This window comes from Pteropus medius, unplaced genomic scaffold (assembly GCF_902729225.1).
Source record: "Pteropus medius unplaced genomic scaffold, Ma_sr-lr_union100, whole genome shotgun sequence".
Lineage (NCBI taxonomy): Eukaryota > Metazoa > Chordata > Mammalia > Chiroptera > Pteropodidae > Pteropus > Pteropus medius.
The window spans coordinates 19,395,503-19,422,090 of NW_024355205.1; the positions used below are offsets into that span (position 1 = coordinate 19,395,503).

Below are 26,588 nucleotides of genomic sequence, written 5' to 3' on the forward strand. Positions count from 1 at the left end.
CATAATACAGAAAGCTGAAAAAACTGAATAGAGAAATTGAAATATTTAAAACTGTTAGTTGGAGATCAACACTCTTATTAACTGATACAGCAAGTAAACAGAAAAACAGTAAGCATATAGATTTGTAAAACACTATCAAACAACAGATTTGGGGCAAAAAAATTTCAAGTTAAAAAAGACTGAAATTGTACAGAATACAGTCTGTCCATCATACAATTCAAATAAAAATCAGAATCATAATAATTTATGGAAAATCCCCAAATATTTGGAAATTAAATAATATACTTTTAAATAATTCATTGGTCAGGGAAGAGACATCACTGGGGAAACAAAACAATATTTAGAACCGAATAAAAATAAAACCATAGTATATCAAAATTTGTAGAGTAGAGATGAAACATTGATTGGAGGAAAATTTATAGCTTTAAGCATATGTATTAGAAGAGAGGAAAGGTAAGTGATCTAAGCTTCCTCCGTTAATACCTTAGAAATAGAAGAGTGAATTAACCCCAAAGTATGGAGGAAAGAAAGAATAAAGGGAAAAAAACCCTGAAATCAATAAAATGGGAAATAGAAAAACAAAATTAAACATTGATTCTTTGAAAAGAAACTAGTTAAATTACTTAGAAAAAAAGGAAATACAATTTACCAATATCAGAAATAAATGAAAGAACATCACTTTAGATGCTCAGATCTACAGGCAAAGTGTACAACTGTCAGTGTGTGCTCTCAGATCAGTTGGCCTGGCCACCCAGCATGTGTTCAAATGTCTAAATGGGGCAGTGCAGTCCACAGTGGGGCCCAGATGGGTTGGCTGGCGCTGGCACTGAGACCTGAGAGAAAGGAGAGGATCTTCAAGGACACAGCCTAGAGACTGTCATGGGAAGCTGGCTCATTTCATTCACTCTAAGATGCCACGAACATTAAATCTCCTGTCTGAGCACTGGAACAGAAACTGGGTATTCAACCTGTTAAACTGTCAGCAAATTATTACAAAAAAAGTACACACATAGACATTGCAATAAAGCATAGTATAAGTTAAAGAATTCATTAAATAAGTCTTTTTGAAAACGGCATCATTGCAAAGCAAATAATCACAGGCTTTGAAATAGAAAATATAAATTTAAAGATTGTTATATATTTGTTAGAAAATACCACTATCATATGTAGCTTTGGATGAAACAATTATTAAATGAGAAAGGCATTTAAATTATTTTTCTTTTTAATTGAAGATAGAGGACTAGAACTAGAATGCAAAAATAAAATGAATTGCATGCAAATAATTAAGCTAACTTCAGTTTCTTATACAACTTCCACAAGTTGTGGTAATGTCAAAGGAAATGTTAAAATTCTATTGTGTAAATGTACATTTAAAATTAAATTCAGACTTACATGAAACTAATTTGTATGAAGAGTTAAATCTTTTTCTAAAGAGTTAAATTTTCTTTTCTAAAAAAATTTGTCATTTCCTTGTAGAGCCTCTCCTTTTTCTTCTAAAAAGATTTCATACAAATAAAACATTTCATTCTATCAAGAATAATCATTTCTGATATATTGAAATTTATATTTTGAAATAATTGATCAGAAATGATGTATCCCAATGTTGTTACAGTCAATAAAATGCTCTTCACAGCTCTTACAGTTGTATTAGCAAAATGATCCTTCTCAAATTTAAGATTATTAAAATTAATTTCAACCTTGCATTTGCAAAGATTGACTAATTTCACTTTCACTTTTAATTATATAAATTGAAAATAAAGTTGCTAAAAGTATAGATTTTGATGAGCTAATAAATGAATTTACAAAAAAGCCAGCCAGAAAAATCTTATAATCAATGAAAACATTAACATTATTATTCATTGTATTATATAAAATTACATCAACATATATTTTTGCAACTTGTAACTTGTTATTCACATGCCCTATAACCCCTATTATATTTCATAAGTAATACAAATTTTTTAAAAGAAAAAACATTATGTTTTAATATCTTTACACTTTTCCTCCTGCCTTTTGAACAAGCAGTCTCATATTTTTAGTTTACACTAGACTACAAATTATGTAGCCAGCTCTGATATGCATGTCGATATGCAGATCTTGGGTGATATAGGCACACAGATCAGGAGTTAGACTATTATGATGCTTCCTTATGGAGTATATATGCTAGTATATACGTATTGTGAACAGTGTACCTGTAAAAAAAATAACAAAGCTGGCAATTCCAAAGATAAAGACATTCAATGATTTTTAGCCTTATGCAAGCATTCCCAGACTTGGCAAATGGTAGCAGTAGCATGACTCAGCTTAAAGCGCTAACTGTGGGGGAGAAAGTTTCTGTTTCCTGAGCCTCTTAGGCAGAGTCTAAATCTCCCCCAGGAATAGCTTTAGTGTCTGGGCATGAAGTTAGCAGACCAATTGTCCCTTTCCCGTTCCACAACCACTCTTACTTTCCACAACAGAATACTTTTTGTGCTATTTTTATGTAAAACTGGAAGGAGGATAAGAATATATGTCTTTTATTACTTGTATTTGTTATTGGTATTACTTGTGTAAAAACTCACAAGGATGGATTATAAGAAGTTAATAAAACTGATGCTCTTCTGAGGACTGGGTTAAGAATAGGATGGATAAAGATAAAAATTGGAGCAAATGTCTGTTCAGGTCCCCTGCCTATTTTTAATTGGATTTTTTTTATTGTTGAGTTACATGAGTTCTTTGTATATTTTTTATATTAACCCCTTATTAGAGGTATTGTTTGCAAATATCCTCTCCCATTCAGTTGGTTACTTCTTTGTCTTGTTGATGGTTTCTTTTGTTGTGCAGAAGACTTTTAGTTTGATATAGTCCCATTCATTTATTTTGCTTTTACTTCTCTCGCCTTTGAGGTCAGATTCACAAAATCTTCTTTAAGACCAAGGTCCATAAGTTTTGTGCCTATGTTTTCTTCTATGCAATTTATTGTTTCAAGTCTTATATTTAGGTATTTGATCCATTTTGAGTTAATTTTGGTGTATGATGACAGATAGCAGTCTAGTTTCATTCTTTTGCACGTGGCTTTCCAATTCTCCCAGCACCATTTCTTGAAGAGGTTTCCTATTCTCCAGTATATATTTTTGGCTCTTTTGTCAAGAATCATTTGTCCACATATACGGAGGGTTATTTCTGGACTCTCAATTCTGTTCCATTAGTCTGTGTGTCTGTCTGTCTGCCAATACCACGCTGTTTTGATTATTATCACTTTGTAGTATAATTCGAAGTCAGGCAAAGTGATCCCTCTGGCCTTGCTCTTTTTTCTCAGGAATGTTTTGGCTATTCGGAGTCTTTTATGATTCCACACAAATCTGATGATTTTTTTTTCTCTATTTCTTTAAAAAATGCCATTGGGATTTTGATTGGGATGGCATTAAATCTGTTCACTGTTTTAGGTAATAAGGTCATTTTTACCTTTAACATGGAATATCTTTACATTTCTTTGTTCTTATTCAATTCCTTTTAATAATGTGTCATAGTTTTCAGTGTATAGTCCTTCAGATGCTTTGTTGAGTTTATTCCTAGCTATTTTATTTTTTTGTTGTTGTTGTAATTGCAAAAAAAATGTGTGGGTTTTTTTCATTTCCTTTTCTGAAAATTCATTGTTAGTGTATAGGAATGCTACGGTTTTTTGTACATTGATTTGGTATCCTGAAAATTTTCTGTATTTGTTTCCAAAAGTTTTTTAGTGCAGTCTTTAGGGTTTTCTATATAGAGAATCATGTCATCTGTAATAAGTGACAATTGGACTTCTTCATTCCCACTTTGGATGCCTTTTATTTCTTTCACTTGCCTAATTACTCTAGCTAGGACTTCCAACATTCTATTAAATAAGAGTGGTGATAGTGAGCAGCCTTGTCTTATTCCTGATCTTGGAGGGAAGATTTTACAAATGGCCAATAGACATATGAAAAGATGCTCAACTTCACTAGCTATTAGGGAAATGCAAATCAAAACCAAAATGAGATAACATCTTACAGCTGTTAGAATGGCTATCATCAATAGGACAAGTAATAACAAGTATTGGAAAGATTGTGGGGGGAAAAGGATCTCAATTTAAATTACATTCCCATTGCTGGGAATACTATGGAAGACAAATTTAAGAATAGAATTACCATGAGACCCAGCAATCCCTCTTCTGGGTATTTACCCCCCAAATTTGAAAACACTTATCTGTAAAGATATATGCACCCTGGTGTTCATTGTAGCACTATTCAAGGTGGCTAAGACATGGAAACAACCAAAGTGCCTTTTGGTAGATAATTGGATCAAGAAGATGTGGTGCATGTACACAATGGAATATTAGTCATAAGAAGAGATGAAATACTGCCATTTGTGACAAAATGAATGGATCTTGAGATTATTGTGCTAACCAAAATAAATCAGAAAAAGTTGAGAATCATATGATTTTACCTATATGTGGGATATAACTCTGAAATCAACAAGTGAACAAGGCAACACAGAGACTCTTGGACATAGACAACAGTTTAATGGTTACCAGAGGGAAGAGGGGAAGCGGGGAGGTAGTTAAGGGTAAAGGGGTTAAAATACATGGTGATGGAGGAAGTTTAACTTTGAGTGAACACACAATGCAATATCATGATGTATTATTGAATTGTATCCTTGAAGCCTATATAATTTTATTAACCAATGTCATCCCAATACATTTAAAAAAAAATGAGAGCAGATATCTCCTTGTATACTTTTTATATTGCTTTGATTTTTGAACTATATAAATGTATTACTATTCAAAAAAGTAAAATTTATTTAGAACTGTTTTGAAAAAAAAAACGGAGTGGGCAACATAAATAGGTAGTGAGCTTTCCATTTCTGGAAATGTGCATGTTGAGATCAAAGGTTTTTTCTCATCTGAACTCTAGCAGTTTCCAATGTCTCAAATCCACCAAACAATCTTTGCTGATTACAGTTAAAAATTTAGATGGATAGATGGATGATAGATAGACAGAGGAAGTGAGAGAAGTGAGACAGGAGAAAAGAGAGAGAGAAGGTTAATTTTGTAGTGAGAGAGAGGAAATAAACTGGATCAGGTTCTCAGTGAGGCAGTCATAACAGAGATAAGAGTGCAGCATTCTTCCACTGACACTAACCACACCTCTCACACTCTTTATGAGGCATTTTTCAGTCAGGCAACTTAGAGTATATTTTTATGAAAACTTAAACTCGCATGTCTACAGCATATACTCCAAATCCAATAGTAATGCTAAATGTAGTTACCTGTAAAGTAGCTCAACATGACTTCTAAATTTTGTATGAAAATTTAAAACCGCACACAAATAAATAAAAGTTTAAAAAATTTTGCTTGTTTTTGTTTTTGTTTTTATTTGTTTGTTTTTTACTTTACTGCTACTGAAATAAATCATTTTAGAAATATAACCTAAATGCCACATTGGTAATATTTTTAGTAGTCTGTTTTGAGATAATTCAGAAATATAATAAAGAAGCCAGCAAAATTTGATAATAGGAAGCCAAAGGCATGTAAAATTAGAAAAAAAAAAACCCTAGAGTTCTAGAAAATTTGCCCTTCTTAGTTAATGAATAATTTCACTTACCAAATATGATGCTGTTAACAGCATTCAACAGCATTATTTTCCATGATTCCTCAACATTATCTGGGAGCGGTATATAAATGTAATATACTGTGAGGACTCCCAATATCACAAAGTAAAAGGATTTTTTTTCCCCATAATGTAACTCTTCTATTTCTTCAGCAAGACGGTATAAGACTATTTCAATGCCTGCAACTAAGTAGACGTTGGGCAAGCCAAACCAGAATGATTGTCTAACTTCTCAGCCATAGTTTCCTCATTAGCCCTACAGACTTCATATGGTAACTATTAACAAATAGTGTTGCTGATAAAAGCTCAAGTACCAGCATGCGCTTTGTAAAAGAGAACTCTCTCCTCTGGCAAAATTCTATCAAATCTGTCAACATTGTATATCTTCAGGTAGTCACTGGACAAATATTCGTGAAACACTGACTTGGAGAAGAGTATATTAATTCTCAAATATTCTGGAAAATATAGTAGAAGCAAATTCACGCTAAAGAGAGGAAAGTAAAAGTATTTAAATATAGGCTTTGGAATATTTTAATGGTATATCCTTAGTTTTGTTATATCTTTATTAAAAGCCAAAAATTATATGCAAATTGAATGTCTTAAGTGCTATGTAGTGATTGAAATAGTTTGGAGTGAATAATGAAAAAGCTTGTTGCAAGCATTGCTTCGAATCGTCTTAGAAATATCCACCATTTGATAGACTGAAGAAAGATAAAGGAACTTGTAAAATAAAAGGCTCTGAAGTAGACTTTGTGATTTCAATTTTTAAAGTTTGTTTCTCAGTTTAATATATAACTTCTGGGTCTTTCAATTTTTATCTTGGTCAACATATAACCTTGATTAATATGTTGTTAAACAACTCTGCTGAATCGTATGAAAAATGTAGACAGCTTAGTTATGTTCTTAAGCTAATTCTGCTGACTTTAATGTATGATATTTTTTGTCACTGTTCTACTTTCCTAGGAAAGCAAGGAAAATAATTTGGGTATCCACCTTTTTCTATGTTGTCAAGAGAATTCCTGCATAAAGGATAAATGGTATAAACGGAAAATTTTCAACTGAAAGTGGTACTCCCCCAGAAGAGAATGAAAATTTAATGTTATGTTTTACTACAACACTCCTGACACTAATGCTTTTAGAAATCCATGACCTTTAAGAAACCGACCTGAATCCAACTGAACTATATCCCGACTAATGATCAATAGGACTTGATTTAATCTATTGTGTACAGGCATAGAGATTCATCTGTACTACATGGATAGTTAGTTTTTAATAATTACCACAGTAAATTTGGATCCTGTCTCTTTTAATATTTAAAATGTTTTCTTTTCCAACTCAGGAAAAGACTCAGTGAATTTCTTGTCTGGTGCATATACTCCGCTTGGCAATTAACTCAGCGTTAGGTAGATATTTTCATAGGATTTACCTATCAGCATATTGGATATTATTCTTTTTAAGAATAGATGCTTTGCATTCCTCAATAATATGAAGTCTGTTTGCACTCTTCAGCAAGATAAAGTTCACAAATGATTGAAATACTGTATGATTTTGACTGTTGGAACTTTGAGCCTGAATATTCAATCCTTTGCTTCCCTTTTCCTCAAATATTCTCAAAAGTGTTGCATTCTCACTATCTTTTTAACCTTTCCTTGTTTCCTGTTATTTTTTGTAAATAGCTTTAGTGAGGTTGCATTTATGTGCAATAAAATTCATCAGTTCAAAATGCAGAGTTCGAGTTTGACAAATGGATACACTATTATAACAACCACTAAAGTTAATTCCCTACCTGAACCTACAGCAGAAAGCAACCACTTATTTGCTTTCTGTCCTGATAGTTTTGCCTTTTCCAGAAGTCACATATAAATGGAATCATGTGGTATGTATTCTTTTTTATTTGGCTTCTCTGTATTACGTTTTTGAAAATCACCTACATTGTTGCATGTACAGGTGGTTGCATGTTGTCATATATATTAGTACTCATTCCTTTACATCATTCAGTAGTATTTCATCACATAAATATCAAAATGTGTTTATCTGTTTACCAGGTGATGAATAGTTGGATGGTTTCCAGTTTTGACCATAATAACTAAAACTGTTTTGAACATAGATACAAATACGTGAGAGGGAGTATGTGTTTTTATATATTTTTTGGAAATGGAATTTCTGGGTCATATTTAGCATTATAAGGTATGGATAAAATGCATTTATTAATGATTAACAATGTTGATTTTTTTCATGTACTTCTTGGCCATCCAAATATCTTTTTGAATGAGGTAGCCGCTCATATATTGCATCCAGTTTTTTCCTTGTATAGTTTGTCTTCTTGTTATAGATGTTTTTTTATGTACTCTAAACTCAAATTCATCATCACATATATATTTCATGAATATTTTCTCTTAGTCTGTGTCTTGTCTTTTCATTGTCTAATAGTGTCTTTCAAAGAATAAAAGGCTTAAATTTTTATAAAGCCCAATTTATCTATTTTTCTTTTATATCTGGTGCCTTTTTCTGTCCCATGCACTAAGAAATATTTGCCTAACAAAAGCTCACAAAGATTTTTCTCTTTTGTTTTGTCCTAGAAATTTAAAATTTAGTTTTTTTATATATAACTGATTAATTTTGTGTTAATTTTTGTCTATGATGTAAAGTAAACGTCAGGGTTAAGGATTTTTATATAAAAAATATAGGAAATATAGGTATTTTCTAAAGCACAGAAATGAGTAAACAACAAAATAAGGATTAAATAGAGAAGAATTCACTGGCTTAAAATAACACAATGGCTATGAGGTTCTTAGAAAGGTCACAGATGATAAACTTCGATTCAAACATAACTTTTTGATTCTCACTAATTTGTTTTCTAGAATGAGACATATAAATTTTTATGATCCACTGCTGAGATTTTTGCTATAGATTTTCACTTAGCCAACTCATATACTGATTTTCTATTCTATTTGTAATTCCTAATCCTTGAAAGTAAAGTGCTCCATGGAATCCATCCTCAACGTGTTTATGGGTCACTCTAACTCTAGCGTTCTGAAGTCGGGTGACGTACATGATCCATCATCTCTTAAGACATCATGTTGACAGGTAATGACATAGGTTGAAAGTAAGCTATGTAATTTGTTGTCATCAGACAACAAGGGAGCTGCCCTCACATCTAGAAACCCTGGATACTTTTTAGCTAGCTCATAAGTACCATGAATTGGACTGTTATAAAAGTATCCTTTCTTAAACTTCTCAGGGAGCAAAGAACTCCAATTAACAAATTTTAATAGATGGCTTGATTCCACTGGTACATGTTGATTGAAAAGCATGGCTTTTTCAAGTGTTCTGTCCATGGTAAAGTATTCACTTCATACTCTGACCATTAATGATTTGGGCAGAGGTGGAAAATATGAGTTTTCCCGATATGATGGTAAATCCATATCAAGAGGCTGAAGGGCAGGATAAATTTAAGACTGGATCTTGAGTTTGATCTTGACATCTGAGTCATCTATAAACTGAAAATAATTTGAAGTAAGTTGTTGAAATAAGATCTTTTATTTAAAATATGTTTTCCTTTATATACAATAAATTAATATGCAATAAATTCAAAATCTCAAAAAGCAAAGTACCTACTCTTACAGCCAAGAATGTCAATCTGAACAGATTTTTTAAAGTAAAACATGTATATATACATATATACAATTATAGCAACAAGTATTGACATTTAAGAGAAATACCATATAACTAGGAATTCTAATTTGGTTCTGGCACGAAACAGATGAATCCTGGGCAAAAGTCTAATTCATTAATATTTATATGTTTTTTAATATTTTTTATCTGTCCTTTTATAAATTTGTCTTAATGCACTAGTGTAATTTGAATATTTAAAACATATAAAGTTTATATGTTTTTAAAACATAAATATTTAAAACATAAATATTAAGTTTATATGTTTTAAATATTCAAATTACACTAGTGCATTAAGACAAATTTATCTATAAATCAATATGTACGTATTTGAGGTGTACTAAAAGTTTTCTATTAATAGAGTACATGGCCAAAAATATTTAGGAATCAGTAATATTGAACAATATAGTTTAGCTGATGTTTTTATGCACATTTACTTGGTCTTGCAAGTTGGAATGACCCTCGGTGTCTCATAGATTAGCTTCTCAAAGTAGGATCCCTGGGACACTAGCATCTACTTTACTTGAGGATTTGTTAGAAATGCAAATTCTTAGGCCGTAGCCCAGACTCACTGAATTGGGCAGGGAGGAACTAGAAATTTTTGTTTTAACAAGTCTTTCAGTGATTCTGATGCATGCAAAAATTAGAGATCCACAGGTATAGGGTCATAAGTAGTAATTATTGGATATTCATGATAGCAATCTCTTAGTTTTTTGAGTGTAATTGGCCCATTATCTTTCTTTTGGCTAGATATCATGAGAAGGTTATATACCAATAGCCAAAATTTATGCACTTTAAAATATGTAGGAAAACGAGTAATAAAATCAGCAGCAAGGTTTGTTTTGTTGCACAATAAATTTATTTGTAATATTTATGATTAGAATGTTATTAAATTACAGACATTCATTTGTAAATCTATAAGAATTTTTTTTTCCTATAAGAATATTGCTTCTAAGCCATCAGTGCTAACTTTATTTCTTAGGTCAGGTAAACTGGTAAAAAAACAATTTTACTTGTAATACGATAAGCTAATTATAATTATGTATCACATTGAATTGATAGCTAATAGGTATCCAGTTTTAGCTAAATGTCATAGAAATAGTGTAATAATTGATATCTGAAGATTATGACTCCTTCCACAGTAAATAGTATTTATGAACCTGCTAATGTTTTTGTCAATAGGCAATCTGATTATTCTGATGACAACAGTTTTCATGCAAGTTTTAGCATACTCCACTGAAGAATACTGAAATCATCTGATTCTCTAGTTATTGTGATTGATGTCATCAATTTCACAAATACATCCCCTACTGTAGTAATACTATATGATACTTACCTGACCATATGGATTATGTTTAAACCAATGATCTATCATTTAATGTTTAAAAATCTGGTACGAGATAAGAATAGAAACAGTAGGTATATTAATGTTCTCTGATATGTTCTCTATGTATCTCTAACCTCCAGTATATTAATATATTTTCATATGGAAATAAACATTTACGCATAGTGTTTTCAAAAATGAAACAAATCTGAGCAACAAACCTGCTGAGTCACTGCTGCAGCTAAATTTCCTCCAGCACTGTCTCCAGAAATACCAATTCTTTTAGGATCTATGCCATATTTGTCAAGAACATCTTGGTGTAAGAGCCACTTTAATGAGTTACATACACCTTCAAATTCGATTGGAAAGTGATATTTAGGCATTGATCTGTAGCTGTGGGCAGGAAAAAAAAAAGTTCTTTAAGTTAATATTTTTAATAAAAATGTGTGTGTATGCACTTTGACACTAAAATCAAAAGTAAAATTTTTCTTTAACAAACATATTTTGGATCATAATGAATCCAAAGACAGACTTAATCCTAATGATAATGCTTGATTTCAAAACTTTTACACTAGTAAAGGCTTGAATACAAAACTTGGGTTAGATATAAGAAAAAAATAAAAATCCAAGGGGATAACTAACTAAACTTCTCCCAGAATATTATTTTCTTTGTAATCATTATACTTTAATACTAACTAATAAATATCAAACAAATCTTAGGGATTATTCTATTCCAATTTAATCTAATGATCAAGTTGGCATGTAGTTACTCTCGTAGTTTCTTCATTTTCTATTATTGATTATTGATCTAGAATGCTTTTTAAAATAGATTTTTTCACCTGTATTCCCATCTTATTTTGTGACTAATTGCTTTTAATGAAGGATTATACCATGAAATATACTACACCAATTGCTTTAATTGTATTTTATCACCTAATTCTCAAAACAACCCTATGATACAGAAAATATTATGACTCCTAGTTTACATATGAGTAAACAGCTAAAATGAGATTTAACTGAGCTTTAACTGGTTCAAATTTATCCAGTTAATTCTAGAACCAGGCTTTGAACCTGATTCTCTGACTCCAAAGCCCTCCTTATTCACTCTGCTAATTATTGTAGGCTAGAAATCTAGCAAAAGTCATTTGTTCATTAGAGTCAACAATTTAATTTTATACTAATAGTTTCTTGACTTCTGTTTTTGATCCCCGCTTTACCCAAATATGCAACTTTTTCCTGTTACTTTTTCTTGTCATGCTGAAACTCACTTTTTCTATTCTCATCCACTCAATTTCATTTGAAACACACCTGGCATAACCAAGGAATGACCAGGACAGCTGAGAACATCTTACCCAAACAAACCAAAAGTGCTCTTACTTAGTTAAAATGATGACAGCATCAAGTTTATCAGCTGTTCATCTTGACAGAGAGTCATAATTAAAGAAAGCTGAAATAAAAGAAAATAAATCAAAGTCTGACAAATGAGTTAATGGGTGTTTACTTCAGCAGAAAGCCCGCGACTACACCTTGTTCCTCAGTGAAAAGTTCTGGGAAAATATTTCTAATATTTCATCATAGCTATAGAATATGAATTCTTCTGCTCAGCAATCCTTTTAAATGTGTATTGTCAATTTTCTTGTTCCCACATTTTCACAGTAATAATTTAAGCCAACTTAATTCTCTTCAAGATTAATCTCCACTCCCTTCAATGAGCAGGTGTTAGGTGTTGGAAGAATAAACCCATAAATATAACTCCCTGAGTTTTAGGAAGCCATGACTTAAAAATAATTTAATGAAACTTTCAAGAAATAAATTTCAAACCCATTATCTATGTTAACGTTTACAAGATATTTCAGAGTAAATATAAAATGTATGCTATATGATAAACAAAAATTTTCTACAAGGGGCACCTACCAGCCTTCAGTATACCCCAACCACCACTATGAATATAAAATAAGCCCCTTCGTAGTGCTTCTAATTTTCGGTTTGGTATATATATATAGACAGGAATATTGTTGAAAGTTGTCTCCATCACAGTGACATTTTCATCAGATGTGGCTGGGACTTCATTTAAGCTCATAAAGAACATCACAATGTTTAAGAAATGGCTGATTCCCAATAGTTCAGCAAACAGAGCCTAAAAAGAGAGAAAGAAAAACAAGCACCATGTTACAAACATCAAATGTCAATGTTGTTTATAAACATAGAAATATGCATATATGCTCCCAATGATCTGTCATACTGTCACAGGTGAATCTGAATGACACAGTTAGAAATATGGGAGATTCAGAATCTTTATCACAATAGTTGCCTCAGGTAAAAAACAAAAAAAAAGAGAGAGAAATTTAAAGAATCTTGAAGGATTATAACTTGGCAGATTCTATGCTTTCTACTTTGAGTACAAAGATAAACAAGGTAAATTTTCCAAATAAACTCAGAGTCAAGTGGGAGAAATGGACATACAATCAGTTATAAAACAGCATAACTGCATGTCTCATAGACATGTACAAAGAACTCAGCCAAAGCTCAACAGGGAGATAAACTACTTGCCAGGACACAAAACCTGGGGAAGGAGTTTTCAAATAGTAGGTGACCTCTGCCATGAGTACTGGTGGGGGTGGGGTGGGGGTGGGGGATAGAGTTTGGCCAAACAAACAAAGGAGGAAATCTTACTCTAGGACAAAGATACAGATAAAAGGTCTTTCCTATTATAGTTGGAGAAAGGCAGGTAGTTTAGTAAAGCTATGAAACCAGGTCCACACTGGGATACATGAAAGAAAAAGGACCCCAAAAAGTAAGTGTGAGCCAAATCATGAAGAACCTAATAATGTTGGAATTCAAAGAATCAAAAAGACATGTTTTTTCGGTCTTAATTTTGTGGACGATAATTTTAGGTGACCAATTAAATAGCTTTCCAATTGAATGGAGATAAAGTAAGTAGAAAAAGAATAAGCAAAATTGTCTATTTTCAACACAGAATCATGCCCACCTTGCCCCTAAAAGGGAAGTATAATTCCAAGAACTACTTACTAGATTTAATTATGACACAGAGAGGCACTCTTAAATGACTGAGGTAGCAGAAATGAAAGAAAAGATGTTATTTTCTTTGGGTCACTGCAGACATTCATGTGGACATTAACATATGTGGCTTTTCATGCTTCTTCTTGTCCTGAGAATTATCACTTCGGTAATGGAAGCAGCTAGAATTATTGGTGGCTTCCCTTCACTTCCACACTCTAAAGGTTGTCTATCTCAAATTCTATATTCTTAATCTATTTCCGTTGAGATCTTATAGTAGTGTCTATATTCTAAAACAAACTATGATTGGTAGAGAATATAGTCTAGGAGGGATTCTCAGAACTTAGAGGAAGAGTAGATGAACTCAGTGAGAGCTTTAACAAAAAGATAGAAAACATAAAAATAGAGATAGCAAACATAAAGAAGAAGCAGTGAGAAATAAAAAATACAGTGAAGTAAGAAGCATGGTGGAGTGACAGACGTCCCTGGGTCTCTCTCCTCGAAACAACAATAAGCCGAATATCTAAAACAACAAATAACACCGAACCTGTACACGAGAACGTTTGAGCACCTGATCTGCACATAAGAGTTTCCAGAGGTCAGAACCCTGGGAGTCCAGGGGGTAGATAAGGAGGAACAAAGAAACTGCCTCTTGCAGCCAGAGCTCCCTACAGGAGGACGGGGAATGGAGAAATTGTGGCCAGTTTCCTGAATGGCCCTACCTGAGGGATCTACAAGTTCCATGCAGCAGAGTCCAGGGATCGGGGCAGAAAGTGGAGGGAGAACTAAGTGTGGATGGGCAACAGCTGAGTCTTAACAGCCATGGTTGCAAAGCGAGAGGCTGAGACACAGAGACTAGCAGCAGCCCCCACCCACCATCCCAGACAGTGCCCTTCCTCCACCCCATATCCTCCCAGACCTGACACCACAGATTCCCAGGGGGATTTGTGCAAACACTATGAAAACAAAAACCCACTGTCGGTACCATTGACAGGGACTGAGACTGAGGGTAGCGATCATGATTGAATGTTTACCAGGAAAAAAAAGGCATTATTAGTTTCAAAGCAGAAATCCAAGAGGTTTGGATGCCACCTTCTGTAAAGCAAAGAAAACATTTTAGCCACAGGCTAAAGAGAGACCTCTGCATAATAAATCTTTCTGGGGAGAAAAAAATATATATATGTGAGTACACTGCCATTAATGCCCAGGAAGAGAAACAGTCCATCAAACACCATATACAATCAGGGTGACAAGGCAGCTCAGAAAAAAAGAGAAAAATCTTCAGAAAATAAGCTAAAAGACATAGAAATATGCTATTTAAATGACAGAGAATTCAGGATTGTACTTCTGAAAAAACTCATAAGATACAAAATAACTCAGATCAACAATTCCAGGAATTAAGAAAAAAATTAGACTAGTAGAATTTTTTTTTTTAAGGGAGGAGATTGAAATGCTAAAAAAGAGCCAACTAGAACTTCTGGAGATGAAGAACACACTAAAAGATGAAGAGTGAAATAGCAAGTTTAGGAAATAGAGTAGATTAAATGGAGGAAAGGCTCAGTGATATTGAGGACAGAAATCTAGAAATAATTCAGAAGGAAGAAGAAAGAGACTGAAACATCAAAAATAATGAAAAAGAACTATAAGAACTAGCTGACACTATCAGGAAAGGCAACATAAGAATAATGGGTATTCCAGAAGGAGAAGAAAAGGAGAAGGATCAGAGAGCATATTCAAAGAGTTGAGAATTTCCCAAATCTAAGGAATGAGCTAGAGGTTTGAATTCAAGAAGCTAACAGAACACCACATGATCTCAACCCAAAAAGGCCTTCTCCAATAAACATTATATTAAAGTTATATTATATTAATTAATATTAATATTATATTATATTAAACATTATATTAAAGTTATCAAAAATGAATAACAAAGAAAGATCAGCCAGAGGAAAAAAAGACAGTAATCAATAAAGGAAAACCCATTAGACTATCATTGGACTTCTCAGCACAAACATAAGCAAGAAAAGAGTGAAACCAAGTATTCAAATAGTTAAATGGAAGGAATTACCACACAAGAATAATGTATCCAGCAAAGCTCTCCTTCAGATATTAAGAAAGAAATAAAGACCTTTACAGACATACAAAAACTGAGGGAATTCTCCACTATGAGGTCTGCATTACAAGGAATACTGGAATGAGTCAGCCCACCTGAAAAACAATAACACAAAAAACATAACAATGAGTAAGATGACTAGCAGGCACAGATGCAGAATACTGCAACTCTTATCAGGAACAGGGTATTATTAGCTTAAACAATGAGAAGAGAATTGCTATTGCAAGATAGAAATGAATGTTTAGCATACATAGGGACAATTTGAGACAATAATAATAGAAAAGAAGAGGAATTGAAAATTCAGATTTGCAAAGGGGACTGGAGATAAGGCACACACAAAGAAAATGGACTACTGTATTTATATGTAAACTGTATGTAAATATAGCTATCCTTTACATATTCTTAATGGTAACCTCACGTCAAATACCAAGGACTGAAGTACATAACATAAAATAAGAAGGACCAGAGGGAAAATCCATAAAACCCAACCAAATTAAAATAACAGACAGAAACGCAAAGACCAGGAAACAATGGGAACACTGAGCTACCAGAAAGCAAAAGATAAAATGGCTATAGGAAAACCTCGTATTTCAATAATCACTCTAAATGTAAATGGACTGAACTCACCAATAAAGAGGCACAGAGTTGCAGATTGGATCGAAAAGAAAACCCAACAATATGCTGCCTCCAGGAGACACATCTCAGTTACAAAGACAAATACAGATTCAAAGTGAAAAGGTAGAAAATGATATTTCAAGCAAAAGGCATTCAGAGAAAAGAGGGAGGAATGGTAATAATATTGGACCAAATAGACTTCAAAATAAAAAAAAATAAAGAAAGATATTGAGAGACGCTTCATAATGATAAGGGGATCATACACCAGAAGACATAACACTTATTAATATCTATGTTCCCAATCAGGGAGCCTCAAAATATATAAGACAATTACTAACAGAACTAAAGAGAGAAACAGACCAAAACACTATTATAGTAGGGGACCTAAATACCCCACTGTCAGATACGGACAGGTCATCCAAACAGAAAATCAATAAGGAAATAACATCCTTAAATGACACATTAGACCAACGAGGCATAATTGACATTTACAGAGCCTTTTAACCCCCAAACAGCTGCTTAAACATTCTTCTCTAGTGCACATGGAACATTCTCAAGGATTGACCACATACTGGGACACAAAACTAGCCTCAAGAAATGTAAGAGGATTGAAATCATACCAACTATATTCTCTAATCATAATGCTTTGAAGTCAGAGGTCAACAGTAAAAAGAAATTGGGAAAAACCACAAATACATGGAAATGAAACAACATGCTACTAAGGAATGACTGGGTCATAGAAGAAATAAAAGAGAGATCGAGAGATAAATAGAAACAAATGACAATGATAGTACACCATATCAAAACTTTTTGGGACACAGGAAAAGCAGGAATAAGAGGAAAGTTCATATTATTACTGGCCTACCACAAAAAAAAAAAAAAAAAAAAAAAAGGAACAAGAACAAGCCCAAATAAACAACCTAACACTTCATCTTAAAAAGACTAGGAAAAAGAAGAAAAATATGAAGCCCAAAATCAGCAGAAGGAAGGAAATAATTAAAATTAGAGCAGAATTAAAGGAAATTGAGAACAAAGAAAATAATAGAAAAAAATAAATGCAACAAAGAGCTAGTTCTTTGAAAAGATTGATAAAATTCACAGACTGCTGACTAGACTCACTAAAAAAAAGAGAAGACACAGATGAACAAAATCAAGAATGAAAGAGAAGTTTCAACAGATATTGCAGAAATACAAAGAATCATACACGAATACTATGAAAAAGTATAGAACACCAAATTTAATAATGTAGAAGAAATGGGCAAGTTCTTAGAAATATACAACCTTTAGAGTATGAATCAAGAAGAACTGGAAAATCTAAATAGACCGATCGCAGTATGGAAATTGAAACAATCATCAAAAACCTATAATCATCAAAAAGAGTAAAAGTCCAGGACCAGATGGCTTCACCAGTAAATTCTACCAAAGATTCAAAGAAGATTTAATACCTATTCTCCTCAAACTCTTCCAAAAAGTCAAAGAGGAGGCAACACTTCCCAACTCATTTTATGAGGCCAATGTTTCCCTGATATCAAAACCTGGTAAAGATACACACACAAAAAGAAAACTATGGACCGATATCTCTCATGAACACAGATGCAAAAGTCCTAAATAAGGTACCCGCGAACCTAATACAACAACATATTAAAAAGATTATACATCATGATCAGTTGGGCTTTCTCCCAAGGGCACAGGGATAGTTTAACATATGGAAATCAATTAATGTGGTACACCACATAAACAAAATAAAGAATAAGAATCATATGATCATATCAATAGATGCAGAAAAAGCCTTTGGCAAGATACAGCATCCATTTATGATCAAAACACTTAATAAAATAGGCATATAAGGAAAATACTTCAACATAATAAAGGCTATATATGACAAACCCTCAGCCAATATTATACTTAATGGTTAAAAATTAAAAACTTTTCCTCTAAGATCAGGAACAAGACAAGATTGTCCACTATCACCACTGTTATTCAATATAACGTTGGAGGTCCAAGTGAGTACAGTCGGGCAAAAGAAAGAAACAAAAGGCATTCGAATAGGAAATGAAGAAGTCGAACTGTCACTATTTGTGGATGACATGATTCTCTATAAAGAAAACCCTAAAGATTCCACTAAAAAAGTATTAGAAACAATAAACAAATACAGTAAATTTTCCGGATACAATCTCAATGCTCAAAAATTTATAGCAGTCCTATACTAATAACAAATTGTCAGAGAAAAAAATGAAAAAAACAATTCCTTTTGCAATTGCGACAAAAAGAACAAAATACCTAGGAATAAACCTAAAGAAACATGTGAAGGACCTATATAATGAAAAACTATAAGACCTATTAAAAAAAATCGAAGAAGACACATAGAAATGTAAAGATATTTTTTGCTCTTAGATTGGAAGAACCAACATAGTTAAAATGATTTTATTACCTAATGCATTATACAGATTTAATGCAATCCCCATCAAAATCCTATTGGCACTTTTTAAAGAAAAAGAACAAAATATCATCAGATTTATGCAGAAGCACAAAAGACTCCGAATCCTCAAAGCCATCCTGAGAAAAAAGAACAAGTCTGGAACTATAACTCTGCTTGACTTCAAATTATACTACAAAACAACCATAATCAGCACAGCATGGTACTGGCACAACAACAGACACACAGACAGGTGGAGCAGAATCGAGATTCCAGAAGTAAACCCCCGTTTATATGGGCAAATTATTTTCAGCAAAGGAGCCAAAAACATACCATGAAGAAAGGAAAGCCTCTTCAATAAATGGTACTGGGAAAACTAGAAAGCCACCTGCAAAAGAATGATACTAGACTATTGTGTCTCTCACCACACACCAAAATAAACTCAAAATGAATTAACACCTGAATATAAGACCTGAAACAATAAATTGCATAGATGAACTCATGGACCTTGGACTTAAAGAAGATTTTATAAATTTGACCTCAAAGGCAAAAATACAACAGGAAGTAAAAGCAAAAATAAATGAATTGGGCTATATCAAACTAAAAAGCTTCTGCATAGCAAAAGAAACTATCAATAATTCAAAGAGACAATCATCTGAATGGGAAAATACATTTGCAAACAATGCATCTGATAAGGACCTGATATCCAAAATATACAAAGAACTCATACAATTCAATAACAACAACAACAACAACAACAAAACAATACAATTAAAAAATGGGCAGAGGACCTGAAAAGACACTTCTCCCAAGAAGACATCACTAGCTATTAGGGAAATGCAAATCAAAACCACAATGAGATACCATTTCACACCTGTTAGAATGGCTATTATTAACAGGACAAGAAATAACAAGTGTTGGAGAGGATGTGGAGAAAATAGAACCTTAAAAGACTGCTGGTGAGACTGCAAATTGGTTCAACCTCTATGGAAAACAGTATGGAGTTTCCTCAAAGAACTAAGAATTGATCTACCATATGACCCAGCAATCCCTCTACTCAGTATTTACCCCAAAGACTTGAAAACTCATATCCGAGTTTGCACACCAATGTTCATAGCAGCACTATTCCTGGTGGCCAGGATGTGGATGCAACCAAAGTGTCCTATGATAGATGACAGTATAAAGAATATGTGGTACATATATACAATGGACTATTATTCAGCCATAAGAAGAGATGAAATACTGCCATTTGCGACAACATGGATGAATCGAGATAATAATGTAATGTGAAATAAGCCAGACAGAAAAAGTTGAAAACCAGGTCATATCACTTATATGTGGTATATAAATCTAAAAGTAACAAACAAGCACGAAAAAGAGAGTCTCATGGACATGGACAGTAAATTAGTGGTTGCCAGAGGATAGAGGGGAAGAGGGGAGGTAGATGGGGTAAAAGGGATCAAATATATGGTGACAGAAATAAATCTAACTATGAACGGTGAACACACAATGTAATGTATACATGACTTATTGTTGAATTGTACAATTGAAACTCATTGAATTTTGTTAATCAATGTCACTATAATAAAAAAAAAGAAAGAATACAATAGAGAGAATCAACAGTACATTACATGAAGAAGATTTAGAAGGTAGCAGAAAATGCCCAATCAGAACAGTAAAAAGAAAAAAGAATCCAAAAAATAACAATAACTGTTTAAGGGGCCTCTGGGACAGCATCAAGCACACTGACATTCTCATCATAGGGATACTGGAAGGAGAAGAGAGAGTAAGGAGTTAAAACCTATTTGAAGAAATAGTGATGAAAGGTTTCCCTAACTTGATGAAGGAAATAGACATCCAAGGCCATGAAGCACAGAGAGTCTCAAACAAGATGAACCCAAAGAGGCCCACACCAAGACACATCATAATTAAAATGTCAAAGGTTAAAGACAAAAAGAGAATCTTAAAAGCAGCAAGAGAAAAGCAGTTAGTTACCTTCAAGGGTGCTCCCATAAGACTGTCAGCTGATTTCTCAACAGAAACTTTGCTGGCCGGAAGGGATTGGCATGAAATATTCAAAGTGATGAAAAGCAAGGATCTACAACCAAGATTACCCAGCAAACTATCATTTAGAATCAAAGGACAGATAAAGAGTTTTCTAGACAGGAAAAAGCAAAAGGAGTTCATCACCACCAAACCAATATTACAAGAAATGTTAGAAGCACTTAAGAAGAAAACAAAGGATCAAAAATATAAATAACAAAATGGTGATAACCAGATATCTATCAATAATTACTTTAAATGTAAATGGATTAAGTCCTCCTATCAAAAGACATAGCTTGTTAAATGGATTAGAAAATATAACCCTTACATATGCTGTCTACAGGAGACTCACTTCAGATTGCTAAAAATATTGTCCCATGTCCCTGTAATTTGAATTGAATAACCAGGGTTTCATACTTTCTTTGACTTTCTTCCTATTAGTGAAGTATGATGAATTAGAGCAATAGCTTAATGGACATATCTTCTTAAATTAGCCTACTCTCTTTATATCAACTCTAAACCCTAGAAGCAATTTTTGATGTAAATTTGAAATATCGAATGATAAAGAGGGAAAATTTTTTTAAAGGAAACGAGAGCTTTAGGGTAAATCTATATTTTTCTTCTGTAGGAGAGCACACAGAGCAAGAAAGAAAGCAACACATTAATAATATTCACAAAGATAAATTATTTCTGCCAGGAACTAAGGGTCACACAAAACCCATGAAGTACAAATTATGTGTAGTATTGGATCAAAGCAACTGAAATCTGCAGAACTGCACAGAAAACCATGATATCAGGGCAGTACGCAAGGCAAGAAAGGAGAGATCAGAACCCTAAAGGAGGCAGATCCTACAAAAAGATAATAAATATTTACTCCAAGAATTAAAGAGCCTCATAATGATCAAAGGCTTCTAGGAGCAGGAAACATAAGAAAGCCTGTTTACTGAGAGAAGTAGGTCAAGCAACTCAGAAATCACCCAGGAAATTCCAGAGGTAACTGATCTCAGAAAGAACTTCTAAAATGGAGGATAATGCTGGGAAAACATGATTGTATCTTTTGCTAACAACAGTAATATTGGATCAGGAGATTCAGGAGGGCTAGAGAGGATTAAAAAGGTGAGAATTTATAAAGATAGAGATATATAAATACATATATACATATATATACACATAAATCATAGCAATGAGTCCTTGAGCACAAAAACTGAAAGAAAAAAAGTTTTGACCCTACCTCTAGTCTAGGGCATTCTTAAAATAGTTTGTACAAGAAAAGCCATATCATTTAATTGGAAATAATCCAATAGTTGTTTAAATAACATTCATGAAAGGTACTGTATACTATAAGAAAAATAGTAAGTCTTTAACACATGAAAAAAACAAACTAGGAAAAAGTTGCTACAAAGTGGATAAGGTGTATTACACAGTATTATAAAATAAATTTTTAAATAACAAGAAATGTCACAAAGCAGAAATACACATTAGAGGAAGATATAAGTAGATATTTAGAGGTGATCGCTAGTCAAAAGGATGAGAGACTAAAAACTGGTACCATTAGAACTCAGAAAGGGAATAAGAAAAAAAAGACAAAATAATTTTAGAAACAAATACCAAATAACAATAAACTGAAGGCATCATATATTACAGAAATGAGAAGAACAAACAAAAGGAAAAAAATGTAGAGAAAGATTAAAAAGTATCAGAGAATAAATGACTGTTTAGAAGGCATACCAAGATGACTGTGTGTGTAAATGTGTATCTATAAATATTGATGCACATAACTAATCCAAATAATAAAATAAATCCAAACAATGAATCAAAATTAATATTTTAAATATAACAAGAATAACTCTTAAAAATAAGACTTGAAGCTGCATTCCAGCGAGTTAGACCCAAATCCAACAACTTATGTGCTAATGAAATTACTAAAAGTGAACAAATCAATAATAAGGAAATGAAAATATGACATGATTGCACTTATTTAGAGCTATGTTAAATGTCAGAAGAGAGTGTTCAAACACTTTTAAACAAAGGAAGGAAAGAACTAAGTAAGTGTTTTAATACTCAGGCCAACTGTCCTTGAATTACCTTTTTAAATTTTTCCCCCAAAAGCAATTTGCTACAGTGATTAAAGAAGATGATGTATGGTTTCATTTTAAAGTAATTAGCCTCGCTCGAAAAGAAACACAAGTCTATGGAGGCCAGGCATAGACACTTGATGGGCATCCAGCCATGCCTGGTCATCTCAGCAGCGCCCTCCTCTACTGGAAATTATGTGTCCAGTTTCCACATATTTCAGTAAGAAATCATTTTCATGTAGAAATACATGATTATTGCATAGAACGCTGTAACTAATCACAGTGCCGCTCGATCCTACCATTAATGGAGTTTATACTGTAAAATACTTTGTCATGGCAACATTCGTGCCATAAAACTCACAATAAGAGTTTTGTTTTTCTCTTTTTTCAGCATGTGTTCTCTTTTAATATTTAAAATAAAAATTACTTGGCGACTTCTTCCATATTCATTCTGTTAGGGGTCTGCATGAAGGAATAGTTAAAGTATTGGTTATTCGAAACAAGCTACATTCTCTCGGCACCCATCCAAACCCTATTTTAAAAAGATTTTAAAATCAGCAAGCAAGTTTAAAGAGCAAAACTTCCAAGATAGTACAAAATTTTTAAAATAATAAAACAGATAATTATTTCCTTCTGATTAAACAGTTAAATATTCAGAGTCGATTAAATTCTATACTTACCAAATCTATCAATTTTCACAGGTACCACCTGCCAGGTTACTCTCCATGGCTCGTCAATATTGTCTGGGAGAGGTGTGTAAAGATAATATGCCCCGAGAACACCCACCATCAGAAGCCAAATAGTCTTTTTTTCCATGATGTTTCCTTTCTGCTTTTTCTACTTGGCAGCACAGCGAATACACGTTGAACTATTCAGAGACCAAAACTTTATTCCCTTTTGGCCTTATTGTAAAGTGTTATGCAACTTCCTGAACTGCTCAGTGTGTCATTTCATAAGCTGTTCAGAAATAATACAAAGAATTCTGTGAAACAAAGTGCACTTATTGCATGCAAGTTTTGTCACAGACAATATCCTTGCTATGTTGCTAGGCAGTCAGTAAACAAACATTTTTTACATAATTACTAGGTACAGAATCCTTAATCTAAAAAAATGGCCATGGGAAAATACAAGACCAAGTACACACTTCAAATAACAAATATCATCAAGGAGGAAAACAAATACTTTTAAAGTATTGAGAACTTTTACAAAGTAAGATGAACATGCTCATGTAAATTTTATATTATTTTAATATTTTATTCTCTTGCTGTAATTATAATTATTAGTGAATAATACTAAGTATATTAATATCAAGCAACAATCGTGGAGATAGCTAACAGTTTTTGAGCACTTACTCTCTACCCTGGGCAGTGTACTAAAACAATTAAATTTTATTTGATCCTCAATAGTATTACTGTCATACAAGAAATCTGACAGAAATTAATGTGTGTCACTTCCACACAAAAGTAATTAAAAGCCACAAAACCTGGAAACCATCTCTCAAAACGGTGGCATAACAAAATATGGGTAGTTAGGATTAAGTGACTCAAGGGTTTAGTTGCTCAAACCCCATAAGAATTTTCTTGAGTTGCAAGTAAATACTATGCCAAGTTTAAGTCTTGTATGACTTAATCTTCATATCGCTTTAAATATATAAACAGTGAAATAAAAGAACTAATATTATGAGAGGCTTTCTTTCTCAAGGTCACATCACTACATATTTCCAAAGCTATCATTTAGGACCGGGTCCTCTGGCTCTGAGGTCTTTATTCTTAACAGTCTGCAAATTAATGAGAAGTAGAAATCCATAGGAGCTATGGATTTCTGTTATGTCCATGTAGCATCACTGTTTATTTTTATTGGAACAATTTCTTGAACTTTCAGAACTTTTATCTCTCTTTGCCTACCTGTATCTGTCTTTTCTCTCTGACTCTGCACTGGGCAGGTACGGACATCACCTTCTTTTCATACTCAGTTTCATTTAGGACTCAGTTATTTTGGCCATAATTAATCATTCAAGAAAGCTGCAGGATTTTGGTATACAGGGCATCTGGCCAAAAGTATAACCAACACTGCAATTACTTGACAAAACATCAAGTCTGTCTACTGTCCATCTGGACAGAAGGTCATATCTAAAAATACATCCAAGAAAACAAAACCAAATTAAAATATTAATAAGCATTAACAAATGACGCGATTTGATTTTTTTCTTCATAGGTTGTCTCCTGTGATAATTTTATATTTCTATAATTTACACAGAAATCCTAGGAAGAAAATAGGAGTGGTCTCAAACATAGGCAGTGAACACACTGCTCAGTGATTCTTTGACTTGCCCATAATCAGCTTTCTTTTCCATTTCCACATCGGTTATTCGAAACAAGCTACATTCTCTCGGCACCCATCCAAACCCTGTTCCAGCAGCCTACATCAGTGTAGCTGCCTTCTATGTTATTGACATGGTGTTAGGTGCTGGGAATGCAAAGGTGAAAATATATGTTTTCTGATTTCAAAGTGCTCACATCTATGGGGGACATATGTTTAAGTGAACACTTCCCCTTGAAGTGGGGAGAGAGGCTAAAGGAATTTCTATAAAGGTTTTGAAATATTTTATGAAGCAGTACAATAAAAGAGCTGAATAATAATAATGTACAAATTGTAAAGATTTATGGCAAAGGTTACACTGAGCTACATATTTCAGAAAGGGTGATGGGTTGGTAAGTTAGAGAAAGCAACACTTAGAGCTGAAATTCTTTTAAAATAAAGAACACTAAGGAGATTTAGTAAATCCAATTTTTTTTAGGAAAATTTATCAGTTTATGATATAACTACTTATTCTCTTGAGACATTTCATACATCAGGTTCTATCTCAGTTAATACACAACTGTGGCTGATCGTATTTATTGTATTTGTTACTGATTAACTGCACTGATCCATATCAATTAAACCGTGTGTGTGTGCACATGTGTGTTTACTGTCTAGAGGTTGGATGACCACCTCCTTCTGCATTGCTAAGGGGATTTCTGCACGGAAAAGGGATGGTGCAAAATGAAAACTTTCAATTTACAGCATTACTTACTAAATGCTGTATTCGCATCAACTGTTCTAGCATTTATGCTCTGAAAAAAACATGATCTAAATAAAATTGCTAAGTTAGATTCTTACTGAACATAACTAAAGATATTTTCCAGACAAAGGAACAATGAGACTTGTTTAAACAGACAGCATACAGACCTATAGATTCCTCCGCCCTACCGGTTGAGCCGGTTTTCGGTGAATAAATAAGCGTTAATTACCATTCCTTCCATGAACAGTTCTCTCTTTACTTTCTAGCACTTAGAAACTTTGACTTTGACATTTTCCCCCTTGGAAAACTACCCAGTACAATTCTTTTCTATCACGTGTATTGTTTGGCAAAAAACTTATCTTTTAAAATTTTTTTGTGTGTTTTTATTGATTTGGATAGAGTAGTAGACAGAATTTGAAGGACCATTTGAGACCCAGAACAAAGGGAAGTAATGTTTAAAGAGTGAGTGCCTATACTATGAGCTTTACAACAATATCCTCATTCAATTTTTACAACTACTCTACGCGTTGTCTACCATTTTACCAATTCTTGCCAATGAAGAAACTAAAGAAGAGGGAGGAATATGGACTTTGCCCATAGTCACAGAGTAAATAAGAGGTTTGTGAAATAGCCTTGACAATTCCTAGT

General features: G+C 33.1%; 1 protein-coding gene across 6 annotated transcripts in view; it reads right to left on the minus strand.

The window, feature by feature from the left end:
* The window catches only part of AADAC (arylacetamide deacetylase), a 52,704-nt gene extending 28,883 nt beyond the window's left edge, over positions 1-23,821 (minus strand). The window contains exons 1-4 of one of the 6 annotated variants that reach the window (XM_039857517.1): positions 23,560-23,821; positions 12,517-12,739; positions 11,980-12,049; positions 10,824-10,995 (exon numbers count right to left, since the gene is read on the minus strand). In XM_039857517.1, the coding sequence (XP_039713451.1) occupies positions 10,824-10,985 (162 nt within the window). In that variant the 5' untranslated portion in view covers positions 10,986-10,995; positions 11,980-12,049; positions 12,517-12,739; positions 23,560-23,821. Of the gene's footprint in view, positions 1-5,600; positions 9,107-10,823; positions 10,996-11,979; positions 12,402-12,516; positions 12,740-23,559 lie in introns of those variants that run through there. The other 5 variants (XM_039857519.1, XM_039857518.1, XM_039857520.1 and 2 more) reach the window with 5 other exon arrangements.
* Positions 23,822-26,588: the final 2,767 nt, after the last annotated feature.